We start from the raw sequence: 12575 nt of genomic DNA, 5'->3' as shown, positions 1-12575 counted from the left end.
GAGAACCGGTATCCGGTGGAGAGTCCCCAGCCAGAAGAATGGAAATAAAAAGGTAGAAAACTTTTGGTCCATTACCTCCTGCCCCACCTACCTCATCCGAGGCTTGCTGAAGTAAGCATGAGTTCTGTTATCCTTTCTCCCTAAGGAGAGTAGAAGTCAATCTCTCTCTTCTATCCCCCCCCTTCCCCCCTTCCCTATGCTTTCTCTCCTCCCTTCTTTGTCTCTTTCTTTCCTTCTTCCTTTCCCCTTCCTCCTTTCTCTTTCTCCCTTCTCTTCAATTCTTTCTTCTTGTCTTTCTTCCCTTCCTTCCCCACCTCCTTTCTTCCTTCTTTCTTCTTGTCTTCCTCCCTTCCCTTCCATCCTCCTTTCTTTCTTCCTCCATTCTCTCCAATTCTTTCTTGTCTTCCTTTCTTTCCTCCCTTTTCCCTTCCTCCTCTCTCTCTTCCTTCATTCTCTTCAGTTTTTTTCTTGTCTTCCTCTTTCCTTCTTTCCTCTCTTTCCTTTTCTTTTTATCCTTTATTATATTTTTTCTCTTCCCTTCCTTCCCCACCTCCTCCTTTCTTCCTTCCTTCCTTCTTTCTTTTCAGTTCTTTCTTCTTGTCTTTCTCCCTTCCCTTCCTTCTTCCCTTTTCCCTCCTCCTTTCTTTCTTCCTCCCTTCTCTTCAATTCTTTCTTCGTCTTTCCTTCCTCCCTTTCCCCATCTTCCATTCTCTCTCTTCCTCCATTCTCTTCAGTTCTTTCTTTTCTTTCTTTCCTTCTTTTCTCCCTTTCCTGTTCTTTTTATTCTTTATCATCCTTTATTTCTCTTCCCTTCTCTTTCTTCCTTCATTCTCTTCAGTTCTTTCTTCTTGTCTTTCTCCCTTCCTTCCTTCCTCCCTTCCCCCTTCTCCTTTCTTCCTCCCTTCTCTTCAATTCTTTTTTCTTGTCTTTTCTCCCTTCCTCCCTTTCCCCTTTCTCTTTCTTCCTCCATTCTCTTCAATTCTTTCTTGTCTTCCTCTCTTTCCTTCTTTCCTTTTCTTTTTATCCTTTATTATATCTTCTTTCTCTTCTCTTTCTTCCTCCCATTCCCCCATAGAGTAGTCTGTGCCCTCCGATGGCTAAAAGGAGTTCCCTTTCTCATAAGAGTTTCTCCGCAACACTCCCCCCATCCCTCATTCCATCCCAGCAGCAGGAAACTAAGAAAGGTGGGAGGCAGGGCATGAGGAGGGCATAAAGAGAAAGAAACTGTTGAATTCCACAAAATTGGGATCCTGGCCTGAAAAGACCCCCTATCCCAGATACAGGGACTCAACAACACAGAGAGAGTCAGAGGAGACATTATAAAACATCTTATGTTACAAAGACAATATCTGTACAAACATTTAGCCCAGTTCAGACACCTCCCCCCTTCCCAAATCCTCTGGAATGAAGGATCTCAGAGCACCTGGATGTCCCAGATCTGAGAAAGTCTGTCCTCAGTCCTGTCCCACAGCACAGCGTGGTCCCTATCGTAGCTTTGGCCTCCTGTAGAGGGAAAAGGAGGTAATTGAGTGAAGGGCTGAAGGGCCTGCCCAATCTTTGCCCTCCCCAACCTCCAGAGCATCCCAGGCCCAGATCTCACCCTTCACATCCAGTATCTTGTCCTCAAACATCTCACTACAGATGTGCCCAAAGGTGTCAATGCTCCAAGTCTGTCTGGGCTGACGGCTCTCAGTCCAAAGCACCACCTTGGATCCAGGGCTGGCCTGTCCAATCACCTGCAAGCTCATTGTTGGGGCCACCTGCACCCCCAGGAAGCAATTACATCCTTTAGCAAGAGCTCCAAGTCCCAAGAAAGTCCCCAGTGTTTTGTCTGGTGATGTTCCTAACTACAGAAGGCCACCTCCTTCCCAGCCCTGCCCAGAATCCTCCTCTTGGTTGGCCTAACTCCCTGAGAAGCATAATAGCAGAGCATCACTGCGAAAGAAACTCCCGAGGCCACAGTGTTAGCCCTTGAAGGAACTTAGGAGAAAAGAACGTTGGGCCTTAGAGCCCAGGACAGAAGAGCTGGAAGGAAGCTCTCACAGAACTCTGTAGGTTCCTCATTGGAGGGCCCAATTTCTTACTGGAGTGGGAAGCAGTAGCCCAAATCCCTGCCCAGCCTTTAACTGCCTATGGGACCTAGAGCAAGTCATCTCTTGTAGACTGGGACCCTCTGCTATAAAATGAAGGGGTTGGCTTAGGTGGCCTCAGGTCCATCCAGCTCTGAGTCCTCTCATGTCCTATTTCTAACTTGTGTCTGATCACCTCTGTAAGGAGTATTGGCTACCTGAGGCCTCTCCTGATTCTTCTCTGGCTATTAGTGTCTCCCCTTCCCCTCTTAAAAAAATGACTGTGATTTAATTTAATTAAAATTAAAAAAAATCTTTACTTTCCATCTTAGACTGTGTATTGGTTCCAAGCAGAAGAGTGGTCAGGGCTAGGCAATGGGGGCTAAGTGACTTGCCCAGGGTGACCCAGCTCGAAAGTGTCTGAGACCAGATTTAAACCCAAGTCCTCTTGACTACAGGCCTGCTGCTCTATTCACTGAGCAACCTAGCTACCCCACTTCTAGTTCTCTCTCTCTCTCTCTCTCTCTCTCTCTCTCTCTCTCTCTCTCTCTCTCTCTCTCTCTCTCTCTCTCTCTTTCTCTCCCTTTCTTTCTTTCTTTCTTTCTTTCTTTCTTTCTTTCTTTCTTTCTTTCTTTCTTTCTTTCTTTCTTTCTTTCTTTCTTTCTTTCTTTCTTTCTTTCTTTCTTTCTTTCTTTCCTTCTTACTCTTATCTTCTATCTTAGAAAATACTATGTATTGGTTCTAAGGCAGAAGAGCAGTAAGGACTAGACAATGGGGGTTAAGGACTTGCCCAAGGTCACACAGCTAGGAAGTGTCTGGGCCAAATTTGAACCTAAGACCTCCCATCTCTAGGCCTGGCTCTCCATCCACTGAGTGAACCACCTCGATGCCTCCTCTATGATTTTATTTTATGTATTCTTATGAGTTATCACCTATGTTTATATCAGATCTGCAAGGAACATTTCCTTCATGGGATCTTTCTTGGTTCCTTCCCTCCATCCCCAGCCTTCAATATACCCAGACTACTCCAGCCTCCCCTCTGAAATTACTTCCCATTTATTCCATATGTATCTTGTGTGACCTACTTATTCCCATGTCATCTCCCCCATACTCATAAAGTTGTAAACTCCTGGAGACAAGAACTGGTTTTGCCTTTCTTTGAGAACTGAGCCCCTGGCACACAGTAAGCACTCCATAAGTGCTTATTTGACTCACTGATTGTTTGCTCTGTAGGATGTTCTATCTCCAGACAAAATAGCTCCTGGAGGACAGGGATTGCTTTCCTTTTGCATTTACACTTCCCACCTCCCACATTCCTAGTATAGTCACTAGTACACAGTAGTTGCTTAATAAAGGCTTCTCAATTGCTTCGTTCCCCTAATAGGTTGTAAACTCTCTAAAGGCAGGGGCTGTATCTTATCTAATCTTCATCGTTGTCCTAGTCTCTATACTGCACAGTATTCTGAAGAGTAGACACTTAATAAGTGTTTGTTAAATGAATGGATGAATATAGAGCATCAACACTAGAAAAGGTCTTAGGACACAGAATGTCAGAGCTGGGGGAGCCCTTAGAACCCAGAATGGCAGAACTGGGGGAGCCCTTAAAACCCAGAATGTCAGAGCTGGGAGAGACCTTAGAACCCAGAATGGCAGAACTGGGGGAGCCCTTAGAACCCAGAATGGCAGAACTGGGGGAGCCCTTAGAATCCAGAATGTCAAACCAGAAGGACCCTTAGAATCCAGAAAGCCAGAGCTAGGATGGCCATTAGAGATGATCTAGTCTATCACACTCATTTTACAGGAGGAAGATGGGCCCCAGACTGGGGAGTAACTGACCCAAGTCCACCTATCAATACAGTAGCACCCCAGTCCTTCTCATTACCCTGCTCTTGTAAGCTAAAGCACAGGAAATTCTGCAGGCATCTCCCTGCCTGGCTTTTTGTCTGATCTCTCCCATTAGTTTGGGCACTTCCTAAGGGAAAGGACTGGGTCTCCCCCAAGAGATAGGCTTTGTTCCCAGGGGCCCCAGGCATGCCTTCCTTCCCTGTCCCTTGCCACACATACCTGGTTCTTCAGTAGCCCATCTTCATAGTACCAGATACAGCTGCTCCCGGATCGGACCTCTGAGACCACGACCCTCCCAGCTTTCATGTCTTCTACATCCTCGGGCACTGCCAGCCACCTGCCCAAGCCTCTGTTCCGTAGGCAGAAGTAAACCCGGCGCTAGGGAAAATCAGAAGCAGTGTGAGGAGGAGAGACCTGGGCCCACCCTGGGTACCACTTGCCTCCTCTAGAGTTAGCCCCAGTTTCGCTTCTCCAGCCTGGCCCAAACCCCTCTCCAACCTCACTTTTGTGAGCAGGGGTGTACCATGTACATACTCTTTTAGACATTTTTTCCTAACCCTTAACCTTCCATTTGGGAATCAATATGGTTTATTGGTTCTAAGGCAGAAGAGTGGTAAGAGCTAGGCAATGGGAGTCAAGTGACTTGCCCAGGGTCATACAGCTAGGAGTATCTGAGGCCAGATTGGAACCCAGGACCTCCCGTCTCTAGACCTGGCTCTCCATCCACTGAGCGACCCAGCTGCTCCCACACTTATTCTTTTATACAATGGAACCCGTGTCTACACCCCCAGACTCATTCATGGGCAGGGGCAAGAAGTCATACAGAGTGGTACACAAAGAGACAGAGTCCCAGGCATACACCCAAAAAGCCCATCCAGACCACCATCCTTGGACCTACCTGCTTGATGGGATAGAGGGAGCCAACCCTCTGGGTCCCACTGTAGGTCAGCCAGTTGGTTATCTCAGCACTTCCCACCAGCCATTGGCGACCTCGGAAATCACTGTGTTCACATAGCACCCAGCTGGGGACCCCAGAACCCAAGATGAGGAGGCCGAGGCAGAAGCAGGCAAAAGAAGAGGGAAGTGGACATAGGGGGTAAAAGGGATAGAGGTCAGACCTGTTTCTCCCCAAAACAGAAGACCCCTTTCCCATACATGGCTCACACAGGTGTTGAGTTTGGGGAATCAAACCAACTTGCCTCTGTTTCCCCCTGAGCTTAGCACAGTACCTGGCACATAGTAGGTGCTTAATACAAGTTTGTTGATTGATTAGAGAAAGTATTTTGGCCCAGGACCTCTCCCTTCCCAATGGCTACAAAAGCCCAAGCTTTGGGGATGTCAAGGTCTAGTAAATGAGATTTTAAAAAGGGGGGGCCTTTCTTCACCTTAGGGACAGAGCAGGAGACTACTTTGGATGGATCTGTCCTAGGCTTAGTAATCCCTCAATCTTGGGGTCCTGTCTTCTCTCATCAGCTCCATCCCACAACAATCTCCTTCCTTCCCTCCTGTCCTGAGCTCTCCTGGAAGGTTTAACTCTCATTCCTTTCCTATTCCTTCCCCCCCCAACCACTCAAGGGCCCCCATCAGACTCACACGCCCCCCTTGATCTGGACAGACAGCACGTGGTTGTTGAAGCCCTCCGCTTGAAGACTCCGGACTTCCCCGTTGAGCTCAATCTCCTTTCCCTCGAAACACTCCAGCCCATAGAGGAAGATGGATGGCTCAGAAAAATGCTGGTGGAGGGGGAAGCACAGAATAAGAAGACTTGGTCCTGGACATAGAGCCAGAACTGGACCCCTATGCCACCACTCAGAGTGGGAACAATGCTGGCTTTGGGGTCAAGAGATCTGGGATCACCCCTGACACTTACTAACGGTATGACTGTAGGCAAGTCATTCCTCCCAGCCTCTGGTTTATCTTCTGGAAAATGGGTATATCTGTACTCTAGGGAAGACTGGAGTGAGGAAGACCCGAGTTTAAATTTGACCCCAGTTACTAGTTATGTGTATGCATATGTAGAGTTATGTGACAAGCAAAAGTCTATTGGTTTGTATCAGTTTGTTCATCTGTAAAATTGAGATTATAGAAATACTTACCTTCCAGTGTTGTTGGGAGGATAAAGGAAGAAAGGAGCAAGCATTTATTTAGTGATTCAGGCAGAGGGCTAAGTGCTTACAGATTACAGTATCTCATTTGATCCTCATAGCAACCCTGGGAGGAAGGTGCTTTTATTATGCCCACTTTATAGATGAGGAAACTGAGGGCAGACCGAAGTTAAGGATCTCACCCAGGGTCACATGGCAAGTAAGTGTCTGAGGCTATATTTGAACTCAAGACTTCCTGACTCCAGGTATTGAGCTAAATTGCATGCTTTCCAAACCTTAAATAAATACTAGCAATTATTATTATCATACCACCTGCCTCACAAGATGGTTATGAGAGAAATGCTTTGTCAAAACTAACTAGAAGGGCAGTTTAGGGGGTTCAGTGGATAGAGAGCCAGATCTGGAGATGGGAGATACTGGGTTTAAATCTGACCTCAGATACTTCCTAGCTGTGTGACCCTGGGCAAGTCACTTAACTTCTATTGCCTAGCCCTTAATACTCTTCTGTCTTGGAACCAATACTTAGCATTTACTCAAAGACAGAAGGTAAGGGTTTAAAAAAATTAACCAGCATGTGAGTAATGTTTATGTCCAGTCTGGCACAAGAAACCAGACAAGGCAGAGGCTATTGATTAATCATTTACAGAGGAGGAAACTGAGTCCCAAAGTGACCAGGTGATTGGTTTAGGACTAGAACTAGGGACCTCCTGACTCCTGGCTCAGGCAGTGCCTTTCTATTTGCCTGGAAGCTTATGTTTTTTAATCAACTTTCCTCATTCCTAACCTTGAACCAAGAGAAAAAACTCTGGGGTCCAGTCCCATCTCCTCTAAGCAAGGCTCCCTGAAATTGGAGCTGAGGAATACAACTGCTCCCATTAGGCCCCCCTCTAAAATTAGAACCACAGAACAGAGAATTTCAGAGCTGGGAGGGCCCTTAGAATACAGAATGTCAGAGGTGGAAGACTCTTAGATCATAGAATATAGGAGCTAGGAGCATTCTTACAACAGATAATGGTGGAGCCTTAGAACACAGAATTTCAGAGCCAGGAGAGACCTTAGAATCTAGAATGTTGAAAGTGAGAGGGAATTTACATATCAATTTTAATCCACCCCCTCATTTTTACAGGTGAGTAAACTGAGACCCAAAGAGAGAGAAAATGACCCAAGGTGACTGAGTCAGATCTTCTGACTCCCAGGTCAGCATGCTTTCTATGACATCATTTTATCTCTTCTACTGAGGAGACAGGGGACCTTGGGAAGGGAGGGAGCACTCACCAGAGGGACCTTTCGGAGTGAGCTCAGAATGGTAGAGGCCAGGCAGCCCATGGCTGTAAGTGTTGGGAACTCTCCTTCTGAAAGCACATGCTGCTCTCCCTTAAATTCCTGTTTCTCAAATAGGATCCAGCTGTTGGAATGAAGAGGGATCTCAGTCTGGAATCTTACCTTCTAGTATATTCAAGAAGTCCTTCTCCCAAAATACCAGGTTCCCAGCTCAGGCTCAAAGAAGGAAAGGTCTCTTGACTTTAATCCTAAAATAGATATCTAGCCCCCCTCTTCTGCTCTCTCTCTTTCTCTCTCCATCTGTTCTCTTTCTCTCAATCTATCTATCTCTCCATCCATCATCTATCTCTATACATCTATCTATCTCTATCCATCCATCCATCTATCTATTGATCAATTGATCTATCTGTCCATCCATCCATCTATCCTTCTATCCATTCATCTATCTGTCTATCTATCCATCTATCCATTCATCTATCTGTCTGTCTGTCTATCTATCCATCTGTCCATCCATCTATCTTGCTATCCATTCATCTATCTGTCCATCCATCTATCCCTCTATCCATTCATCTATCTGTCTGTCTGTCTCTCTATCTATCCATCTGTCCATCCATCTATCCCTCTATCCATTCATCTGTCTATCTATCCATCTACTGTCTGTCTATCCATCTATCTACCTATCATCTATCTATCTGTCTGTCCCTCTATCTGTCCTTCCATCTGTCCATCCAGCTATTCCTCTATCCATTCATCTATCTGTCTATCCATCTATCCCTCTATCCATTCATCTATCTATCTGTCTATCTATCCATCTACTGTCTGTCTATCCATCTATCTATCTAACTATCTATCAATCTATCTGTCTATCTGTCCATCCAGCTATCCCTCTATCCATCCATCTATCTATCTATCCATCATCTATCTATCTATCTATCTATCTATCCATGTCTCTTTAGTTTCAGTAGCAGGAATTGAAGTCAAACTCAAGGAAGAATGAACTGATTAGTATAAACATAGATAACTCTAGGGAAACCAGAGAAAGAACTTGAGAATGTCCTTCCCTGGGAAGTCTCTCTTCTCATACTTTGCCTCTGCTGCCCACACTGAGTTAAAGTGCCTCAAGATCCTAGTCTTGAGGTAACCGCTTGGAAGACCTTCTTACCCCTTTCCCATGGATAGCCCTTTGTGCCCCGAGTCTGAAAGTATCACTCCCTTCACCCAGGTTTCTCCTCTGTTACCTGCCACCATAGACACGACAGGATTGGGGCTGAAAGGAGGGAGGCAAAGAGGCCTGGTCATCCTCAAAGGAGATGTGGTCCCCAAGGAAATCAGGTCCTGAGAAGAGCTGAATCTGGGAGCAGAGAAAATAACATGTCAGAGTTGGGGAGATCTTGTGGCATGTAGCATGTTAGAACATAGCCTTCAGAACCAGTCTCCTACTGACAAATGAGGAAGCTGAAGACCAAAGAGAAGGTGTGATTTGTTCAAGTTCCCACAAGTAGTTAGTGGCACAGTCAAGATTTTACCCCTGGAATTAGCAAAGGAGTAGGTCCTGAAGGAAGCCAGGGAAGCCAGGAGGTAAGATGAGCAGGACCAGAGTTTCAGGCATGGGATACAGCCAGAAAAGTGCCTGGAGCCCAGAAATGGAGTGTTTTGTGAGAGGAATAGCAAAGAGGTCAGTGTCCCTGGATGGTAAAAAGGGATATTCAGCCTCAAGATAAGGAAAAACTCTTTAACAGTCATAGCTGTCAGGAGAACAATATTCCCTTTAAAGCAGACTGATTTTAGACAGTGCCCCAGGTAATCCAACTAAATTTGGTTCATTGAAGGAGAATATGAGCAGGTAAATTCACTGAGATGTGGACGAAGCTCTCTGCACCTATCAGCACAGAGATTAGAGTCTAAATAAAGATAAGGCATGGGATTAACTGGATCCACTAGAGAAGGAAGTAAATGGCTAACCACTCCATTATGTTTATCAAGAAAGTCCCATGGGTAGCTCTGGTCCATGGGATCACAAATACTCAGATATGACTGAATGACTAGACAACGACCAAAAAAAAAAACAACAAGGCATCCAGGTGGAAATGGCCAATAGGCAGCACCATGAGACTCAAACTCAAGAGAGAGACAAGGGCTGGCTATATAAAACTGGGAATCATTTGCATAGGGATGATCATGGACTCTCTGGGAGCTGATGAGCTCACCAAGATGGAGAAGAGAAGAAGACCTAGGTCACAGCCTCAGAGTACCCCCCCATTGGAGGCCAAGAGATAGGGGTGATGATATAGCAAAGGAGACCTTATAAGAGCAATCAGGAAGACAGGAGGACCAAGAGAGGGCAGCGTCATGAAAACTAAAAGATTTTAAGTGGCAATAACGGCTGATTTTCAAAGATGATACTCGGCCACTTTAATTTTCTTAAATTTTGCTTTCTATGACTTAGCTTAGAATAAACTTGAATAAAGGGGGAAAACAATCCTAGCTATCCCTATACAAAATGGGCCACCTCAGGAAGAAGTAGGGTCCCCCAGCAGTCAGTGAATGACTGATAAATCCAGGAATATTTGTTTACCAGCCCCAAAGATACAAAGATAAAAATGAAGCTACTGTCTCTAATTATGTCTCTCTTCCTATTCTATTATATATATGGAAATGCTCATTTACTGGGTGTCTGTTATGTTTAGGATTAAAAACTATTTTTTAAACCTGTCTTTGTCCTCAAGGATCTTCCATTCTATTGGAGGACACTATGTGTACATATATAACCATATGCAAAATGTATATAAGCAAGGAACTCCCAAAGGTGGGAGGATGAGAAAATGTAGGGAGTAGTGTTTGATGACCTTGAAGGAGGGGAGAGATTCTAAAAGGCAGAGGCTAGGAGTGGGGGCATTCCAAGCATGAGGCACAACCTGGCAAAGATGATGAATAGCCATGTATGACTCACAAAGAGAAGGCATACATGATAAACTGAGAACAGAGGATTGATGGGGAAGGGTTTTGAGTACCAAACAAATGAGTTTATATTTGATCTTCCCAATAATGGTCTTGTTTTTCAGTTGTATTTGACTGTTCATGATCCCATTAGGTGTTTGCCTGGAACAGACACTGGAGCAGTTTGTCATTTCCTTCTCCAGCTCATTTTACAGATGAGGAAACTGAGGCCAATAGGGCTAAGTGACTCGCCCAGGAGTGTTTGAGGCCAGATTTAAACCCAGGCTTCCCCAGACTCGAGCAATTTATGTACTATGATTAGCAGTAACAGGAAGGCACTGACTGAGGTTTACTGAGTCAAGGAATGATAACAGTTAAACCTGTACATTGGAAAAAATCTCTTTGGCAGCTGTGTAGGGGATGGACTGACTAGGAAGAAGGCTAGGCACAGAGAGACCAGATAAAAGGTAATAGAGCCCTTGTGAGTGGAGAGAAGAGGAGGGATGTGAGAGATGCCAGAGAATTAGAAATAAGATTTGTCAAGTGACTGAATATGTGAAGTTTGGGAGAGGGAGGTAGTGAAGATGGCTCTGATCCAGGTATCTGGTGGCTGGAAGGATGCTTTGGACAGAAACAAAAAGCTTAGAAGGAGGGGTGGAGTTTTGGGGAAAAAAAATCTGTTTTAGACACACTGAATTTGAGATGCCTATGAGACATGAGGCAGCTAGACAGCTCAGTAAGTAGAGTGCTGGACCTGGAGGTAGGATGACCTGAGTTCAAATCCAGCCTCAGATATTTCCTAGCTGTGTGACCCTGGAAAAGTCACTTAACCTCTGATTGAAGGAAGCTAGGAGGTAGGGATGAGCTGGGACAGAGTTCCAGGCATGGGGTTCACTGGATCCACTAGAGAAGGAAGTAAATAGCTAACCACTCCATTATGTTTATCAAGAAAGTCCCATGGATAGCTCTGGTCCATGGGATCACAAAGACTCAGATATGACTGAATGACTGGACAACGACCAAAAAAAAATGAGGCATCCAGGTGGAAATGGCCAAAAGACAGCACCATGAGCTCAAGAGAGAGACAAGGGCTAGCTATATAAAACTGGGAATCATTTGCATAGGGATGATCATGGACTCTCTGGGAGCTGATGAGCTCACCAAGATGGAGAAGAGAAGAAGACCTAGGTCAGAGCCTCAGAGTACCCCCCCCCCATTGGAGGCCAAGAGATAGAGGTGATGATACAGCAAAGGAGACTTTGTAGGAGCAATCAGGAAGACAGGAGGACCAAGAGAGGGCAGTGTCATGAAACCACCAAGAGGAGAGAAGAGCCAGGAGGGGAGGGCTGAGAAATAAGCATCAGTTTTGGTAGTTAGGAGACAAGTGGTCTAACTTGGAAGAGAGCACTTTTTAAAAAAAACTCTCACCTTCCATCTTAGAATCAATACAGTGTTTTGGTTCCAAGGTAGAAGAGTGGTAAGGGCCAGGCAATGGGGGTGAAGTGACTTGCCCAGGGTCACACAGCTGGGAAGTGTCTGAGGCCAGATTTGAACCCAGGACCTCCTGTCTCTAGGCCTGGCTCTCAATCCACTGAGTCACCCAGCTTCCCCCAAAGAGAACACTTTCAAATGAATGATGAGCTCAGAAGCCAGTTTGCAAGGAATTGAAAAATGAGTGAGCAGAGAGGAAGGGATAGCTCCTAGTGTAGACAGCTTTTTCTAAGCTTGTCTTGAAAGGGAGGAGAGATGTAGGAAGACAGCTTGAGGGGCTGATAGGGTGAAATGAGAGGTGTATGCTATTTATTAGGGATACTGTAGAAGGATTCCCTGCTCAGATAGTTTGGACTAGATAACCTCTGAGGTCCCTTCCAATACAAAGAGTCAATAGTTCTTGGGGAAGGAGTCTCTGGTGATAGCTTTATTTATTTTTTAAATTGAAAACTTTTTAAAAATTAATTAATTTTGAATATTTTTTCCATGGTTCCATGATTCATGTTCTTTCTCTCCCCTCTTCCCACCCCCTCCTGTAGCTGACTCACAATTCCACTGGGTTTTACATGTGTCATCGATCAAGACCTATTTCCATATTATTGGTAATTGCACTAGGGTGACCGTTTAGAGGCTACACCCCCAATTCTGGTGATAGCTTCAGAAGGAGAGATGAGAAGCTTCTCTGCCCCCTTCCTTACCTTAGAGACAAAATGTAGGTTGTGCTCCCCCACCTGGAAGAGATGAGAGGTAGGTAAAAGGATCCAGAAGGACACAGAGGGCTCTGAGCTGAGCTGGGGCTCCAGCCTGACCAATCCTCCCGCCATTGTAAGAGTCCCTTAGCTGGCCC

The 12575-nt window shown here is 45.4% G+C and overlaps 1 protein-coding gene across 1 annotated transcript in view; it reads right to left on the bottom strand.

Annotated features, from left to right (window-relative positions):
- Window positions 1–1311: 1311 nt before the first annotated feature.
- Window positions 1312–12575, bottom strand: part of CRYBG2 (crystallin beta-gamma domain containing 2) — a 42070-nt gene continuing 30806 nt past the window's right edge. Inside the window, exons 15-22 of the mRNA XM_056795485.1 lie at window positions 12427–12459; window positions 8539–8651; window positions 7295–7424; window positions 5508–5647; window positions 4813–4936; window positions 4134–4292; window positions 1601–1760; window positions 1312–1503 (exon numbers count right to left, since the gene is read on the bottom strand). Of these exons, the coding sequence (XP_056651463.1) occupies window positions 1415–1503; window positions 1601–1760; window positions 4134–4292; window positions 4813–4936; window positions 5508–5647; window positions 7295–7424; window positions 8539–8651; window positions 12427–12459 (948 nt within the window). The 3' untranslated portion in view covers window positions 1312–1414. The remainder of the gene's footprint in view (window positions 1504–1600; window positions 1761–4133; window positions 4293–4812; window positions 4937–5507; window positions 5648–7294; window positions 7425–8538; window positions 8652–12426; window positions 12460–12575) is intronic.

This window comes from Monodelphis domestica, chromosome 4 (assembly GCF_027887165.1).
Source record: "Monodelphis domestica isolate mMonDom1 chromosome 4, mMonDom1.pri, whole genome shotgun sequence".
Taxonomy (NCBI): domain Eukaryota; kingdom Metazoa; phylum Chordata; class Mammalia; order Didelphimorphia; family Didelphidae; genus Monodelphis; species Monodelphis domestica.
Note: the sequence above shows the minus strand (reverse complement) of the source record. Positions and strands in the feature narration are given on the sequence as shown.